General features: G+C 37.9%; 1 protein-coding gene across 1 annotated transcript; it reads left to right on the top strand.

Annotated features, from left to right (window-relative positions):
• Positions 1 to 1,278: 1,278 nt before the first annotated feature.
• LOC148219691 (uncharacterized) lies at positions 1,279 to 11,616 on the top strand. The gene is made up of 3 exons (XM_088156228.1): positions 1,279 to 2,420; positions 8,208 to 8,333; positions 11,033 to 11,616. The coding sequence occupies exons 1-3, from the start codon at positions 2,056 to 2,058 to the stop codon at positions 11,127 to 11,129; spliced, it is 588 nt and encodes a 195-aa protein (XP_088012354.1). The 5' UTR covers positions 1,279 to 2,055; the 3' UTR covers positions 11,130 to 11,616.
• Positions 11,617 to 19,353: the final 7,737 nt, after the last annotated feature.

Below are 19,353 nucleotides of genomic sequence, written 5' to 3'. Positions count from 1 at the left end.
ATTTTTCCCATTGTTATGCTAGTATTTGGAGCTACACCTAAGCTCAGGAGCTACTAAGTTTCTCTTGCAGGAATTGGGGAGAAAGAAAACACGGGGAAAACGGGAGGTGGGGCAGGGGCTGCTCTCTGGTTCTCTCGCTCATCTGGCTCAGAGAAGGTCGCTAAAAACTCCGCTCTGCCATCCCGACGGGGGGAAGCCGCATTCTTTGGCTTGGATCCCTTGTGGGATTCTGCACCCTCTCTGCTCGGACGTTCTCCTGCATCTTCTGCCGACTCCAGCACATCCTTTTGGAGCATCAGGACTGACACTGCCCTGGGATCCATGAGCAGCGTCTCCCCTCCATCCTTCCCATCAGGGACACAGACGCCATTCACCGCAGCGCCCTCCAGCCCCGTGGGATCACCGCATCTCCTCCCTTCTCAGCGAGAGCTGGCAGGCAGCGCCAGAACGGAGCCTGCACCGCACAGGAAAGGTGTCCACAGCCGGGAGAACTGTTCACTGGGTTTGCTGCTCTGTTACTGCTGATCTCGCAGTTATTGTTGTTGTGTTTTGTTTGCCTTGTTACGTATAGATTTTATCAGTAAAGAACTGTTATTCCTACCCCCCATATCTTCCCCTGAGAGCCTTTTAAATTCAAACTCATAGTACAGTGAAGGGCGGGGGGAGTTATACTTTCTTTTTTTTCAAAAAATAGTGGCCCCTGTCTCCTTTGGCAGATACCTGTCTTTCAAACCAAGATAGATTCAAAACCACAACTTCAATACGCATTGAAAATTCGTACTAAACAAATGGCTCAGATGACGGTAATAATAATTATTATTTCATTACAACTACACAAAACGAGGTTGTAGTGAGGTGGGTGTTGGTCCCTTCTACCGCATCTCAAGTGAAAGTATGAGAGGAAATGGCCTAAAGACTCACCAGGAGAGTTTAATCTTCGATATTTGAAAGTTTTTCACTAATAGAGGGAAAAGGCATCAGAGTAATTTGCCCAGAAAAGTGATGGAGTCACTATCTCTGGAAATGTTCGAGAGGCATCTGGAGGTGGCGGCTTGGGATATGGTTAGGGGTGATTATGTTGGTACTGGGTTTAGGTGATATTGAACGTCTCCTCCAACCCTGAGTCTTGTGAAAACATTGCAGAGTATCAGACGTACAAGACTAGCCATAATAACAGTAACACTCACTCCCTTTCAATGTTCTAAAATAATTTAAAATATTCAAAATATTTGCAAAAATATTTAAATATTTTTAAAATTCAAAATATTAAAAAATATTCAAAGGTATTTATCTTCTAACATATCAAGTTACTTAAAGGAGGAATCACTTTTCAAAATAATGATTTTCAATTACAAATTAACTTTGACATTATTTATTTTCCTGACATTTGGATTTCAGCAACTGTGGTCTGTTAGCTACAATTTCTAACCTGAACTTAGCCAACCTTCAGAAGTACTCTAAAATAAAAATGGATTTTCTATGTCACTTTTCCACACAAATTCACCATAACTAACAACAATTAACTGCTTTATTGGATGCCCTGGATAACCTCTTTTTATGTCATAAAAGGAAGTAAGATCAAGATAATTCTTACCAGTACCTTGTTATTTTGATCCTTTATCAAAAGAAAATGAAAGTATCAACTATAATTTCTCAAGGCCAGTTCACTTATTTCAGGGTGGCCAGAATAATAGCCCACATTCAAAACACTTAGGTTCTTTCCCAACCTAGTTAACTCTCACCAAACTCTTTTTTTTTGCAGTTAACTTCAGTCAAATCCACATCCTCATAGCCTTGTAGAGTTAAAGTGTGTGTGAGAGAGAAAGAATTTGGAAAATAAGCTCAGTATCCCTGGCCTGAAAATCCAGGAAGGAATATTCCATGTGATGTTCAATACAGTAAGAGTATCTTTCCAATACGGTGCCACACTTGGTCAGTCTAATTATCCCTTGTTGGAGGTTGGGTGTTTCCCTTTTTCTCTCTGTGGAATTTTCCCCATTGTTACGCTAAGAATCCGTGGCTACTGCCCACCCCCGTCCCTCCCCCCGAGTTCGGATGGCTAGTTTCTCTCGCGGGGAGGGAGGAGGGTGGAGACACCGCGATATCCAGGCATCAGGTAAAGGGGAGGTTTGGGAGTCGCTGGCCGTGTGGCTCATTTGGCTCGGGAAAGCACAGTCGCTAGGAAAACCTCCATGCCACGCCGACGCCAGGAGCTGCCTTCCTCGGCTGTGGGATCCCGCAGCCTCCCTGCTCGGATGCTTATCCTGCATCTTCTGCCGACTTCAGGCATCCTGTTGGAGCATCGGGACTGACACTGCTCCGGGATCCGTGAGCAGTGTCTCTCCTCCGCCTTTCCCCGGGACGTCGCCGCCATCCCCCCAGCCCTCTCCAGCTGCAGCCACCGCCTGTCCCCACCACCGGTAACAGCGCAGGGACAGGGAGCCTGCGCCGAAAGGGACTGGAGCTGAGCTATGCTGTTCTGTTCGCTGATAATTTCATAGCTGTGGTTGTTTTTGTTTGTCTTGTTAGATATATTAGTAAAGAACTGTTATTCCTACCCCCCCCCCCCCTTTTGTTTGCCTGAGATCCCCTTAATTTCAAAATTACAGTAAATTGGAGGGGAGGAGGTGGGTTTACACTCTCCATTTCAAAGACAGGCTCCAGTCTCTTAGCAGATACCTGTCTTTCAAACCAAGACATCCCTGCATTAAGCTTGAGGCTGAGCAGGCAGGGAAATTGCTTCTTGGGCCTCCAGATTATATCACAATATCTATGGTTTCTAGTACTGCAGACATGTCATAGGATGAAGATTTTTCCCACCTTTTTAAACAGCCTTATAAATTCCACCTCAGAGGATTAAAATATTTCACAAAAATGCACGGAGGTCCAGAACAGTTGTGGGTTTGAAATCCGTAAATAATTTTAATATTTTCTTTTTGTGCAGTAGAAAATTAGGAAATGAGTCTATATTATGATCACAGAAGTCTCATTGCAGACACTTAAGTGTGGTCTAAGAGCTAGAGAAAAGTTGAAATTCTTTTTTCTATACTGTATACCAATGACTCTCAATATCAGTTATTTCTGCCCAAGTAGTTCAAATACAGTGAAGAAAACACGTAAACACAAATTACTTTATAATCTATTAACACAGAAACAATTAAGACTGTTTACTGTTGTGTATATTTTCACACCTAATAAGTGAAGGAAATGCTTCTGCAACTTCATCTATGTTTTGAATATAGTGCTTAAGAATACTTAAGGTGACAGCGGTACTGCAAATTGATCCTTTTAATTTTTAAATTTTCATGTTTTTCATGCTGTCTTTCATTCACATTCCAATACTCAGAATGCAGCCCTACTTCAGCCCTCTCAACCCCACCCATCAGAATTAAACCAAAAGTGAGGATCAGGATGTGTGGCAGAGGATAGAAAATGGGGCCAGCCTTTCCAAAGCTATTTCAAAATGAGATAAACTTATGCTTAAGAGAGTGTAGGAGATATTTTTCACCTCAGTTACCTCTAGTAAATTACTCCAAGTGGGGGCTAGCTTGGTCCAAGAGCATCAGAATGCTTGGTGTCACATTGATTAGCATGCTGAGGTCTGTGATGTACTGACCTGCCAGGAGGCTGTGTGCATGCCTGGATTTCTGTTTGGTTTGGTCTCACTACTTTTTGGTGCTTGTTTGAAGCTATGGGATCTTGAATAAAAAGAAATCTTCCATAGTAATGTTTTGTTGCAAAAGATTCTATCAATACTAATGTGAAATGGGTCAGAAAATGTCAAGATTACTTAATCTATTGACTCTCTGGCCTCTTCTGCACCTGTAGAGTTTTGGCCTCATAGAGAAGTATAGTCATTTTGAGAAACGTGTGGACCCTTTCTTGTTTCAAGTTTATGCAGCTTTTTCTGTGCATTTAATAGTTGGAAAGCTCTGACGGTATGTAGAGCATACAGTTGCAGGTGAAATTGATGTGATCCATGGTCAATTTCTTTTAATATGGGTGTGGGGGACAGGGATGAAACATTATATTAGAAGTGAAATAAAGAAAGGTGAGAGAAAGGCAGAAATTGTTTTGCTAGATGCACAATGGGAAAAAGGACAATTTCTGGAATTAAAAAAAAATACCATATAGTAGTTAGCAGAATTCTACGAAATTTAGGGCACATATTTAGACACTTGTTTAGAACAAAAAGCCCGCACTTAACATGACTATAAGTAGCCTAGCTGATTAAAGGTATTTTAACCAATGGAAGGAACCTATAGTGAGTAAAACCTTAATTTTGTTACCTTCATTGTATGTGTATAGTGGTTTTTATTCACCAATTTGAAATTTCCCTGCTGGGAGATAGGATTAGGAGGAAGGCACAACAGGCTCAACTTTAAATGGCACAAAGAACAAGACTTATTACTAGAAACTATAAGAAAAATAATAAGAATCAAACTTTTAGAACACTCCTCCCCAAACAAACTTCTTTTTTTTACACACTGACAATGTATAGAAAACCAGTCAGTTTACCATCTTTTCAAAAAAGAGTATTTCACCAATTCACTTGGGAGATGGTACTTCTCTCTTCAGTTTGTGGAGGTTTTTTTCTCCACAAGAAACAGTTTTTCTCGTGGCCTCAATGTCACCAGTGATCAGCTGCCTGGGAGAATGGAAATCTGATGTAAAAATGTAAAAAATCCTTTCCTCTAATCACAGTTTGCCCACAACTATTATTCAGGACCATATCAGCCTACGGGGCACACTTTAAGCATTATAACAGTTCAAGTCTCCTCCTTCTCCTTCTTCTCCTTCTCCTTCTCCTTCTCCTTCTCCTTCTCCTTCTCCTTCTCCTTCTCCTTCTCCTTCTCCTTCTCCTTCTCCTTCTCCTTCTCCTTCTCCTTCTCCTTCTCCTTCTCCTTCTCCTTCTCCTTCTCCTTCTCCTTCTCCTTCTCCTTCTCCTCTCTTCCTCCTCCTCCTCCTCCTGCTCCTCCAGCTCCTCCTGCTCCTCCTGCTCCTCCTCCTCCTACTGCTCTTCTTCCTGCACCTCCTCCTGCTCCTGCTCCTCCTCATCCTTCTCCTGCTGCTCCTGCTCCTCTTCCTGCTCCTCCTCCTCCTCTTCCTCCTCCCTCTTATCCTCCCCCTCCTCCTCGTCCTCTTCCTCCTTGTCCTCGTCCCCCTCATCCTCCCCTTCCTCCTCATCCTCCTCCTCGTCCTCTTCCTCCTTGTCCTGCTCCTCATCCTCCTCGTCCTCCTCATCCCCATCCTCCTCCTTCTCCTCCTCCTTCTGCTCCTGCTCCTCTTGCTCGTCCTCCTCTCCCACCCCTATGGAGCAGCAGGGATCTTTATCTCCTCTCTATTCAAACAACGGTATCACTGCTTTTTCAACATCTGCTTACCCTAGCACCAATGCCTTTGCTTACATCTACAGTAAAAACATTCACCCACCCCATAAATATCTTTATGTATTATAGGGAAACAAGAGTGTCTTCTCTATAGCTTAAAAAAGAGACATTTCAGTCCATGACTCTCTTCCTTCCCCCTTCTGGGATGTGATTCTTCCTTTTACCTGACCTCAGTGTTTTCATGCTGTATCTGTGCGTATCTTCATCTTAGTCTTTTTCTCTCACTCAGAGAACAAAATGTCTGCAAGTCTCATTCTGGGCAGTAAGAGTTCATATCTTGCCCAGGCCTGCAGATGGTTATGTGATCTCTTGTGGCCACAGCCAGGAGCTATTTTATGATGGAAAGTTTTTCAGCAGCTGGGCTGGGGCCTGAGCCAGGATAGCAGGGGCCCAGGCCAGAAGGGTCGGGGTGCTCTGGGAGGGGGGGCTACGATCTCGACAGCCGGGCTAGAACTCAGAGGCAGCACTCACACACTAATGGCTCCCCTTCCCCTTTTCCCGGTGGTTTCTGGCAAAACTCGGCAGCAGCAGCATTCCAGCCACACCCCTGGCCAGCCTGGCCGTGCTGGGGGGAAGGGGGAAGCAGCCAGGCTCTCGGCAGTCGGTGGCCTCCCGTCCCCCGGCCTGGCAGCCGCTGGGCCCCAGCCCTGCTGGGACGAGGCCCGGCTCAGCCTGGCCCAGCCCTGCCGTGCGGAGGGGCCCGGCCAAGCTGTTACCTGCCAGAAGGGTAAGAAAGCTTTCCCAGGGTTGTCTTTACATGTGTGTGTCACAAAGACGCATAAACTTTCTCATTTGTGTAACAATGTGTCAATATTAAAAATCAGACACTGATTGGTCTTTGCCAGGTTCAAAGGATGCTGCTCAGGTCTCCACAAGTAAAAATTCAGGAAATTTTTAAAATTACCACAATGTATTAAAGCTAGTTGAGTTTATCTGTATTTCTTGATTTTACTAATTTTAGAGCAGAGGTGTTTTGCCTTGTCATTTTGCATTTGCTGCTGTTCCTGAAAGGTCTGACAATGATTTTCTGCTTGGTTGGTTGGAGATTTTGGTGAAATAGTTTATTTGTATTTGGTCCCTGCACTGTTTTTCAGGGGTAAATAGAAGTTGGAAAGTAATCTTGTTTCCCTTTCTTCTGTCATAAATACTCATTGAAATCTTTTGTCCTTTAGTGTGACAGATATCAATTTGAAAGGCAAAGGGAAGGGAGCATTTGGAGAAAGAACAAGTGAATAGTATCCAAAATGTCATCTCTGTACTATCCAAATAAATAGGTGCTCTTCCTCTCTTTTTAAAACCCCATTTCCCAAAACTGATATTTTCAACCAGTTTGAAACTTTATAATTATACATTCCATATAGCACTTCCAGACTTGCAGACAGTCCTTTCCTTTGGGAGAACAGAGAAAATTGTTGAACCTAAGAACGCATGGATAGATGCTGCTGCTCACATACCTTTGTTTTTCTGATGTGCACAAAGAATCAGATTGATAATTGCACAAAAAGCCTATATGGAAGAGGGAAAATATTATCTCTTCCGAAAACGAATGTGAGTGGTTACCAAGACCAAAGGCCTATTAGCTGGGGATTTTATGAAAGGTGATATAGAAATTTATTTTGTCCACTATCTTCCACAGCTAAAACATGTCTCTTGGTCAGTTTATCCTTTTTTAATCTATACAGTGCGTCACAAAATTAAGATAATTATGTAGAACACAAGAGATAAATACAGAAACTGTCTGTCATCAGGAAAAAAAGAGACAGAAAAATAAGCCACTCACTTGAGTATCCTGGGGTCTAAAGCCCAGAACATTACTGTCAAAAGTTGTATGTTTGCAAATTTCCAAATATTAATAATAAATATAAAAAATTTTAACTTTCCAACAAACTAGAGAAGGGAACAAATAAGAGCAGAGGGAGAGGAAATTCTTCTTTGTAAATGACATCTACTAAAAGAGGTGCTCTGCTCTTTTCAAATCAATTCAAAGGACCCTTGAGCCTCTAACACTGTTAGGTTTCTTAGACAAAGTCACAAAGTCACAAAATTTAATATTTCCTTATGTTTTGAGATCAGTTTTATCCAGCTTGGATTTCTGGTTTTTTTATCAGTAAAGTGACAGGGAACAAAATGGGAAATGATTCTTATTTTATCAAGCTGTCAGCTATTCAAGTGCTATAGTCACAGTGCTCATCGCAGAACTACTAATATTTTGAAGATCAATTCTCCACAGTCATTAGACACAACCAAAGACAATTGACATGTTTATGGTTTCTGTAGTCACCTCTAGTTTTTAATGACAGAACCGGAAGAGAACAATATCCGTGCTGTGTTTTCAGTCTTTCAGTTGCAAAGACATTCAGAAAAGTGAGCAGTCCTGACAAAACGCAGTAAGTGAGGAGAGCTGGAGGAAGGAGTTTTCTTGCACCATGACAAGGGCACTTGTATGGCACAAAAAGCTGGAGCACGTATGAATTAGGACATTGGAACTGTAACAGAGATTATGAAAGAAGAAATTGAGGCTGGCTTGCACTGAAACACTGAAGCATTCTTACTGAAATGAAACACAGAATTAGCTACATTCAAATATGCTCAAATTAAATCTTTGAGTTGTATGAAGTGACGGAAGGGAAAAAAAGAAATTATATTTAGTTAAACTTTAAAATATATTTTATTTTGCAATTTTAATTTTTTAACTCATTTTTTCAACACCGGTGATTCTAAGGATCTGAGACTGTTTATTACTTAATTTCATTTCTACTAAATACCATAAATTCCTGAGTTCTCATTGACTTATGTTTGCATATTTTTCTCTGGCAGCTTCTTGCACCACAAGACTGCATCTCTCTTCTCATATACTCTTGCAACCAACAGTGAATACAGCAAGTGTGCAGTTACAGTGTGTTCTGTCCCTTACTCCCAAGGGAAACCTGAAGTCTGCAACATGTGAGTAGGACTAATGGAAAGTCATTTTTAAAGAAAGACTCTATATATTATTATAGAAAGACTCTAACTCTCCCTTAGCTGCTGAATTAACCAGTAGCTTTTCTCACTAAGCTGAGAATATTCAGTATGACTACTCTCAATTTTGACAGTTTCTAGTTGGTCAAATCTCTGTTTAACTTGCTTCCACCAATCACTCCCATAGTTTGTCTCTTTTTTAAGATAAACCCAGATTTACTTCTGTAGGTTCTAGACAAATAGATCCTAATATTATATCTCAGCATGTGCAGAGTTCCTCATCTTGATATTTCCCAACTTCTTTCAACAAACAGCATAATTAGATGTCAAACTTCTTCATATTCCTAACTCAAGCAGTGGCAGTTAACTATTTTTACCCTGCTATTTTCCAGGAACTGTTCTGGCACCTTTATACCACAGCTGTCAAGTTGCTCTATACCTAGCACACTTAATGGTAGAGAAGATTGATTAAAATTTGAAATATCCAAAGATCATCTTATGCTTCGGCATTAATAAATACTTACAGAGGACTTATCTGTAGCTACACTGCTTACTGTTTCCTTCTTTTTATGCAATTTAACCTGATAGTATGTATTAAACTAACCTATTTAATCTACACTAAAATTTAAGGACACCTTACGTGTGCTGGGCAATGCTTTCTGATGGCTCACCTTTAACTACTCGTCAGAGATTATACAACGAGAAGACCACAGACAGCAGGATATGAGATTTTAATGGGAAAAAATTATTCAGCTAGAACTTCAATAAAGCAGTTTTTTAAGAGGAACCTCCTCTAAAGCTACGTTTGAGAAACTCCAAATCATTTAATTAGGCTTTATGGAGTCAAAACTTAATGTTAGGCTAATGACTTGGCAGCTACTTAAAATGAAGATTGTACCATGAATGGACTCCTAAACTGAAATTACTTCTAAAAAATTTGACAGATGGACAAGGCTGGTGGTGTAAGATGTGAAGAAGACAGGTGGACAGCAACATTAATGGCCACACTGATGTATATATGACATATACTCCAGGTACAAGGGGACAAAAGAATTATCTACTTCTCTCTGATGTTTAAGCCAAAGGTTAAAAGAAACAGATATTCTTCATTGGTCTGAAAGAGATAAGGCCCAGCAATTTCTGTAGCCAATAGGACATGATAAGCCACACAAATGTAATGTACTTGCTTGGATATGTCAGTATTACAAATTCAGTTGAAGACAACATACAGATCAAGACCAGTGTCTGCTGCTTAACACTGTCTGAAAGGATAGGCGACCATTACCAGCTGAGATGCTTGGAAATACTATTTTTGTGAATGCTTTTTGCAAAATTGACACACACACACACACCTTGGAATAGTGTAAAAATCCCATATTTATAGCTTTATCACCTTTCTTCAGTAAGCTCTAGTAGGGCAAATGACATGAGATAAACCAGAGCATTTAAGATATATTGTGAAAAAAAAAATTGAATTTTTCAAAACACATGAATTTGGAGTAAAATTAAAACCTCAGAATTTTGATGTGTCTGATTCTATTTTTTTTGGCAGAGAAAATAAAAAAATAGTAAGGGGTACACAGACACATTAAATAATGTGTATAACCAAAATATCTACACAATATCAGTACTAAAAGCTTTAAAAAGAGATAAAAGGTGCCAACCATCAAGTGAATGCAGTCAGGCACAAGTCATTGAGAATAGTAGGAATGCACAGGATTCCAGACAAATAGAGAAAACATAGTGTAAAACCCCTAAACCTATGTTTTTTGTCAACAAAGTGTAGACAAAAAAATAGCCACAGAAGGGAACCATCTGACCTCCCAGTCTAAGTTATTCTACACAACATGAGAGAGATGAGCCCTGAGATGAAGAGGAAAGACAAAGAATCAAAAGTAATAAACATGGCAGAACAAGAAAGTGAGACAGATATGGGAATGGCACATAATTAAAACAATCTGGCAAAGGGAAAACGTTTTACCATTCGTGAAAGTGCTCAGTGCTTCTTTTGCATATGCCAGCTGAATAGGCACAAACCCCCAAAGCATGCATAAACGCAGAAACTGGCACTGAGCATACCACTGAATTGTTTCGAGTTTCTATACAAATCACAAAATGGAAGCAGGTGAAATTGCCTATGGAGAAGCTTCAAAGGCCATACAAATCAATATTAAAAAAGCAGCATTAGCCCACTTCACGTCAGCATTAATGGGGAAAACACTATACAAGGAAACAGTCCGAAAGTATATGGGACCCACCAAACTGGCAAAGTACACAAACTCCCCCTCCAGGCAGCCAGAAGAGACAAGTATCGATACAAATAGTCTAATTAAAAAAATTATCCTTGCAAGTTAAATAAAATATCAATTTTAATTTTTAAGTCTCAAGGAGTTACTCAGATAGATGAAAATCATGCCAACAGAATCAACACAGACCTAATAGAAATGATCAGTGAAAGACAATAAAATTACAGATGTGTTTAAAAAAATAGGTGTTTTCTAAGTTGTTGTACAAAGGATGAAAAATCACTAAAACATCATAGGAAGGGATGAAACGTACTTTTGCAGTACGATGATAAAGAAATGGTTGCAGAATCCAGTTATGTGAAGGACAAAACAGATTTCCTGATTTATATTGTCACTCTCATATATTATTGATTGTCATTTATTTTCTACTGACTTCAGATCCAGCTCAGGAATTCAGTGTTACTGGAAAACTAAGAAGAGTATTTTGAAAGGCCATGAGTCTTCTGGAAGCTGTCATCCTCAAATAAAACTATGACATGGCTACTCCTGATTTAATAAGTTGGAAATGCAAACTAGGTTTGATTTTAATCCTGACAGCTCCACACGAAGAAGAAGCCATTATGAATGTGAATATCTAAGTGGAGGCAGTCAGTCTGGCAAGTCTTACACGTTTAAATTAAACACTTTAAGCCACTTGTGGGAGGAAAAGAGTTTTGTTCTCAAAAAATTTTCTTTTGTCACAAGGATTTGAAAATCATAAATACGAAGAAATTTTATTTTCAGGACATAATGTAAAACTATGCTAGATATTCCTGCTCATGCACTGCTTACTACAGACATAATCAACAACTTTATCCTGTCTTCTTACTCAATAAAGACTTGGAACTTTGCCTTTTTCAGTATTTTGTCCTGAAAAATCTCTGTGTACTCAGGGTGAGCTCTTTGTTGTTGAAAAAAAATTTACAGATTTTGATAGCTGAATAAAAGTGAAAAGAGCAAATAAAAGACTATCCTCAAGTCAATTTATCCATGAAGTTCTTCACTGACGGGATATGCAAGTGAGAGAACTCTAAGCCCAAGTATTGAGGAATGACATCATGGAATGGCCGATTGCAGATGCCAACTGTGAATTTTAAACACAGTATCTCTTACTCATAAAAAAGTCTACTAAACTCTAGCTGGAAGGAAATTTTAATCAATTATGGATTTCTTTGGACAAACTCAGATATTAAATATGTATTTTCTAGGCCTTCAAAAAGACATATGTATTTGAAACACATGCTGAAGTAACCTCATATTCAATATTCACCAAATTTCAAAGTTATCTGCTACTAGTAAGTGATTTAAATTCAGGATAAATGCATATTTTTCATTCCTACTAAAGTCTTTGAGACAATATTTAGCCTCAGGCCTGTACCTAGGGCTTCTTTCATGCAGAAATTTGAAAGATTTTCTCCTAATGTTTCCAGTCCTTTTTAACATGGGGATCTAAGGGCTGGAAAAGGTCCACTAGAAGGTTTCTTCTACAAAAAATAAGGAAAGAGGAAGAGGACTAAATCTCTGAACTCTAATGGACCAGTATAATAGGTGAATTGAAGGGCAAAATCAATCATGTATGAGAAAGCAGGAAGGAAGAATGACAGAGGATTAAAAAATGATCAGTCCTCTCAAATATCACTGCAGTGCAGCATAAGTTCCTGATGAGATATTAAGTCAGCAGGTATATGTGAAAAAATTCACTTCTTAAAAAAAATCCCAAACCAAAAAAAGTCCCCAAACAAATGAAAAAAAACCAAACCAAACAAAAAACCAGCATTCCAAACCTACAGGCTTGTTTTCCTTTTGATTATTCTACAGTTTATTACAGATTACATCCTGGAGATGGTATGCACAAGCTGGAATTTGTCTTACCGACCAGCTGTGAATTCCATCATACCATGATGTCTCAGCTGCCACAAAGTGGGGGTATGCTATAGGAGCGGGGAGAAAGGCAGAATTGAACACATCACTCTTCAACAAAACAAAAAATATCCCTCAGCTCCTCTGTCTGACGGTTTGACATCCATAGTGAACCTGAAATATCAAAGAATCATTTGCCAGTGACACAGATGAGTGCCTAAGGCATATTTCAGCACAGGAGAGGATCTGACCCAGCATTTATTTTCTGGTGTGCCACCCCACACAGGGGATGTTTGTGCGAACTGCTGTAACAATTGTTATAGAATCAGCAAAGCACACAGACTTCTGTTGAACATAACTAGAGAAACATCTGTGTTAAACAAGATCTATCTTATCCAGAGTGAAAAATCTACTATTAAAAATGCTCTGAAAAATTCGTTCAAGTTTGAGGCAAAAAAGGGGCACTGCTACAGTACTTTCAAGGCTAGAAGTGTTCTCTCTCATCTGAATCTGAATGGAGGAAATTCTTATCTCAGAACAGCAATCTAAGACCTAAAGATAATTTGCTTTGGCTAGAAATGAAACACTGGAACTTTTTTCCCTGATCTATTTTGTGTTCATGCCTCATGATATACCTTACTGTGATTACACATTACCAAGAAGATGAAAATAAGCTGACTGTAATGTCCTGGACTGTCCAGACTCCTAGCTGGACTCCCAGCACCCTAGAAGAGTGAGCCAAGGTGTGCACCTTGCAGAACCTTCCAGTGGAAGGTTTCAAATTCTTTGACAATTCCCTTTCTATTTATTTTAGGATATGAATGATCTGTAAAGTTTGGCATTTTACATATTTAATTTTCTGATTTGAAAAAACATATCAATATAACAAAATTTTAACTTTTTTTCGGGGAGCTTTAAATTCTGTGGAAATTCTTTCCCTCTGGTGATGGAATCACACATTCTTATCATCTACTATATCAGAAACAGAAGAAAATATCTGAACATAACTTTTGAGTATCATCCTAAATTCAGAGAAGTTATATCAGCATAACCTTAATATATAACAATTATTATTATTATGCAATTACAATGCAAAAATAATATACTGCTGACCATATAAGAGAGCAGAATGGTCTTAAGAACAGTAAAGTCTCTGTTCTTTCACTGAGGAAAGGCCTTGCAGTTTCACCAGCATCACTGTGTTCTGTATTCCAAAAATCAGACAGAAAGGTTTTTGGATATCCATCTTGAATGTTCTGATGGTTAGTCCCACAACACCACAAGTCCAAACTTTTTTCAATGCAAGCTATCCATGCCAGTACATTCTCACATTCTATCTCTTGATCTACGTTTATATTAGTTTGTCATATTATATTAGAAAAAATGTAGATCTGTGCCGCTGGTGGGATTTTTGGGGTTCCTTTGGGATCCCTGAGACTGCTTCTGCAGCCCTCAGCGACAGAGCAAATTCCCAGATAGAATTTTGGCTCACAGTGAGCTCTCAGACCAGCGGGGTGGAGAGATCGGAATGTGTAGAGAGGCACAAATCCATGGTTTATTCTATGAAGGCATCCAATCTAGCATATACAACAGTTAGGGTTTTACAGGGGTTTTTACATCTTTTGAGGGTTTTGCAATTTGCACCAATTACCAAGGGAATTCTACATTCTAACCAATCCCTGAGGGATTTTACATTCAAAGCTAGCCCATGGATACTAAAAGAAAATGAACCACTAATATTGAAGATAGATAAGAGGGTCTGCTAAGGGGAGAAGCTGGATTCCTTTTTGTATTTGTCATTTAACAAGCCATTTCTTATCTTTAAGCTATGGTTTTCCAAGGGGCTTGTTCTGAGGATGCAGAGGGATTTTCTTCTTTATGAATGTTTTCTGTTCCCTCCACAGATCTGCCTTATGTATCTCATTATATCCACATCATTATCACCAGTATCTCTTAATTTTTTCCAAGACACAGTTGAAAAACCTGTGGCTTCTGCACACATGTAGAAATGGACAATCTGAGTAAGAAACCTGCCAAACAATTTTTTTTTAATATTGTATTTAGCAGGACATCACTCAGCAACTAATCCTTGATCAGATTCTGCAGCTGTCAGTGGCTGACAGAGACTGCTTTATCACTAGTGTCTAGAAAGAGGAAGTGAATTCTCCTAATCTAGGTAGACTGAAAAGCATTTTCTTCCTGGCTTCCCCCCTAAAGTTCATTCTGATCAGAATCTGCTTTTCAAAAGCTATCTCTCCTAATTGCAAAAGGAAGTTTTGTTGTTTTTTAGTGGGACATCAGAGTACTTTCAGTACATCAGAGAACATGAACCTTAGAAGAATCTGAAAAGAGAGTTGTTGGGTAATGATGCTGTTTTTGGCCCAATTCCAATTCTCCATATATCCTCTCTTTCTCCTCACCACAGTCTCACAGGGAGTCACTGTGCACCTGGCAGGAGATAAAAACTGGAGAGAATATTTTTGCTGAAATAATTTTAGATGCATAACTCTTTGACAGAGAAAACTGTTTCTGTATGCCAAGGCAGTGGTGTGGGGGAGCACAAAAAAACTCCTGATTTCCTTGCTAAACCTGAAGAAGAAACCTTGTCTGGAAATGTAGAGAATAATTTTATTCTTGGCTCCACTTGGTGCTGTTTAGTGCCTTTGGTTGACAGTAGTTAAAGATGACAATACAGGAGGAAAATGACCAAATTTTCTTGGCTGTTGTCAGGATTCTTAGCAGACCTAATCCTCACCATTCATAACCTATGTATCCCTATATATATATGTATATGTAAAATATAAATACACATATGCTATATGTAGATTCTCTGTGTGAAATTGCAGAACTCAATATTTAATAGATCCGACCTTTCATCTACATTCCTCTGAATACTTCTGAATATTTACAAACTTCTCTATGGTTTACTCTCAATTTTCCAGTCTCCTGACACTTTAATTAAAAATATTCTCATTAAATTACATAGATCAATAATTTAAATTAAAATCTAGCCATAAAATCTAGACAGACTGCATGTTTTGCAACAAAGAATACCAGAAAATCCAGAGCTCTTTGAAAGCCTCATGAAACCCATAATTTCACTTAAAATTTATGACTTCATCTTCAAATTCTACTAGTTATTGAGCTTCTTAATAAAATTCCGAGTTTTCAAATATAAGAAGGATTCATGCTTTTTTAACCAATACAACATTATGCTAGACTGTTTTTCACCTAGGGCAGGGATTTCTGATGTGTGCTGCCCCATGGTGGCATCTGGCTATTTGGCCAGATTTTTTAGAAAACTGGCAAATTACAACTAACATGTCTGTCAGATGGTAAGGCAGCTGCTGATGGGCTGTGCCTGTATCACTTGCCCAGATGTCTTCCTTTTAAAAATTCTTATTAATTCAATAAAATCTGTGCATCTGTCTGCAAACAAATTAACATGTACTCTTATGAAATGTGGTTTTTTCTGTAATTGACTGTTCTGTACCCTTCTGGTTAAAATATCATAAAATTGTGCTATCTTTTACTTCAGTTAAGATAGGTTCTCCTTTGTGGTATGTCAGTTTCAGTTGTTCTGTTATAATTTTTTGAGGTTATGAGTTTTTTCTTAAGTGTTTGTATCAGGTATTCTTTGTGTCTAGAAGCTGTAAGATATTTGACCTAGCCCCTTTGGAGCTGCCGTGAAAGTGGAAAAAAAATAAACTTTGGGAATTTCATCTTGTTTGTTCTCCAGAGGCAGAGTATCATTATTCATCCATCTCTTTGATGTTGAATTGTATGCCAGTGACTGAGATATTTGTCTGTCTGTTACAAAACTTAATGCTATCATTGAAGCATTGTTTTCCAATCTCCTCAAGGTAGAAACTTTCTCTGCATTGCATGATCTTTAGACTTCATCACTAATACTCTTTTTTTCTTTAATATGGAGTGAATCTGTTTAACTAGAATACATTTTTCATCCCTTCATATTTAGACTGTTCGATAAGATGGCGAAAAATTGTGTGACCTTCCTTTTTACACACTATGTGGAAATCGCCACAGGAACAGATAGCTAAACCAAAGAAAGAAAAGAGTTCTGGACAATTTCCTTTTCATAAATCTGTACCTGAGGTCAGTCATTAGCTTTGCTGGCTATGTAGCCAAGAAGCAAGAGGTGTGAACCAGCAGAGATGTAAACGTAGTGACCTTTAGACAGTGCATTGGATTTAGTTCATTTCTTTTGATTCTTACTGAAAAAGGAATGGTGAAAAAGCACCAAAGAAGCATCTCCAAATGAGGTGCTAAATTTATTCCCTGCTTGTTTTATCCAGAAATAATTCTTTTTAGTAAATTATTTCTTATTTTCTTTCTTATTTAATGGACAACCATTTAAATAACCACAACAAAAATCTTGTTTTCCATCCCCCAATGCAAAAATTGTTTCTTGACACTTAAGTGGATCTTTTATGCCAGCTCATAGTGGTTGCCAGGTTGATGAAGCACTGAAATTTGAGAGACAAATATGTACTGTGTTATCTCAATATGTTGAATGCCATGAAACCTTCAGGGAGGGGAAATTACTACCCAAAAGAATTGCCTAGAATACTGCCAAATCCTATTCGTAAAACTAGTTAATCTAATAATGCTTACTAGGCTAAAGAAAAAGAAAAGCAGCTCTCTAACCATAATGGAACTGGTTGCCTGGGAGAAATACTATGCCTTACTCTCCTGTTTACAATTAGAATCAAACAGCTCTGAATTGAGTATTGAAATTCCCAAACTGTGAATTATTCTTGCAAAAGAAGATTTCAAGCTACATCTTCTCTTCTAACATATATTCAGAAATATTTAGAATCAAGAGTCACCTTTACATTCTGTTAGAGATTTTCAATGCAATGCAGGCAGCTACCGAATTTTTGTTTCTGAATTATTTCGGTTGGTTGATTGTTTTGTGGTTTTTCCCTGTAGTCTGGTGGGGGGGGGGGGGGGGCGGGGTTGGGGAAATGGGTGCAGGAGGGAGTAGGGGGAATGGGTGTCTTTGTTTTATCAATTACTTTTAGTTCAAGAACAATTGATTAGGAAAGCATACAGAGATGCCTTGATCCATGGAATTTTTTAGCCCTATTGACGATTAGAATATAGTTCCTCATTTATAGGATTCTGATACTATTTAAATTCATAAAGACAGATTACATAACAATTTTCATACATCACAGGATAGTTAGTAATTGTTTGAAGTTTTAAAAAGGTTACAAAACTAGTCTTTCTTAAAAAAAAGACATTGTAAAAATCAGTTATTTAGCTCTCTATTAAGTTTTCGTTTTCACATCTGTCCTTTTTAAACATGTCCAATAATATTTCTAACAAAGACTTGAGAAAAAAAGAATGCCTCTCAAAAGACCAGAGTGTTCAGATCTCATTAACTTTTCTTACTTTCACCAAGTGTAAATCAGAAATTGATTTGGGGCAGTTCTTCTTTTATTCATAGGTATCAGTAAATCTGTTGTTAAAGTTTTATTATATCAGAACTATAAAAATCTTCCCTCCTAAATTCTGTAGAAGTACAAATCACTAATAACTCAACTGTATTGTTTGAAAAGTATAGAAATGTTAAATGCTGCAGTACTTTACAAAGCAGTAACCTAATCAGTCAACTAATGTTTGTTTAGGGAGGAGGACTAGCTAATCATTTTTTTTTTAACTGAAAGGAAAACATTTTTCTGCCTTTGAGTCATATTTTGAATAGAAATTAATTGATGTTATTTTAACTAAATCCTCATATTATCCTTATACACTCTACTTACAAAATGAAAACTTACAGTTATTCAGAATAATTATTTTAAAATATATTAAATGTATTAGGTTTTTTCCTACTAAGTCCAGGTGTATAATACAGGTGTATTTATGAGATTACTAACATATGATAATTCTGGTGGAGTGTTCAGTTCTAGACTGATGTATTTTGGGAGGTTTTTTTAAACAGAAAAATAACATTACCCATTCATCATCTATGAAAATTAATAAATTTTATAGATTTATAGATACTTCTTCTCTCTCTCTTATGTCCTCTCAGAGCTCTGTCTCCTACACTAAAATAGCCCTTAGACACATCCAAATGTATTATGTTATGATAATAATAAAGGGAAAACCTTTATGCTACCACAGTTCACCAAAAAGGTCAGTATGAAAAACAAGTTACATTAAAGAATATCTTAGATGTAGTTCTTAACTATTCATACAAACAAGTCTATTCATATTCTAAATGAAAATTAATGATACAAGAATATTAGTATACTGCTGCTTTGTCAGACAAGATTGCAATTTATTGACAAATTTATCTAAAATATTACTGCTCAAGGGCAATATAATTTAAAAATTATTTGAAAAATTAGGAAGGTCAGAGATCCTTCTAGTAGTAAAAAATACATTTAGAAGTTGTATATAATATATGTTGGAAAAACACTTATGCTGAGCCCCTTGCTGTTAAAAAATAGTTTCCTATAAGTCCAAAGGTTTCATAGAAATAATGAAATTTATCTATATTAGAAAAGTCTTTATTTACCTTAATCTAATAAACAAATTAATAATATTAGCTTTATATGTATAAAGAATACTTAATGATAATAGCAAAACTTTAATAAAATACCCAAATGAAAGCATGCCATCAAAAGATTTCAGTATTATCTAAGTTAGTATTTTCTAAGTTTCAATGGAAAGTTCACTGATATTTTTGAGAAAGGAATTTGGAAACCATAGAATAAGAAATGTCATGAGAGATAGCTTAACTTAATTCTGACTGCTTCCCCAAAATAAGCAAATTCTAAATAAATGTAAGCCACAGCTAAGAATACAATCCCTTTACTTTAAGTTCACCT

This window comes from Sturnus vulgaris, chromosome Z (assembly GCF_052056855.1).
Source record: "Sturnus vulgaris isolate bStuVul1 chromosome Z, bStuVul1.hap1, whole genome shotgun sequence".
NCBI lineage: Eukaryota > Metazoa > Chordata > Aves > Passeriformes > Sturnidae > Sturnus > Sturnus vulgaris.
Note: the sequence above shows the minus strand (reverse complement) of the source record. Positions and strands in the feature narration are given on the sequence as shown.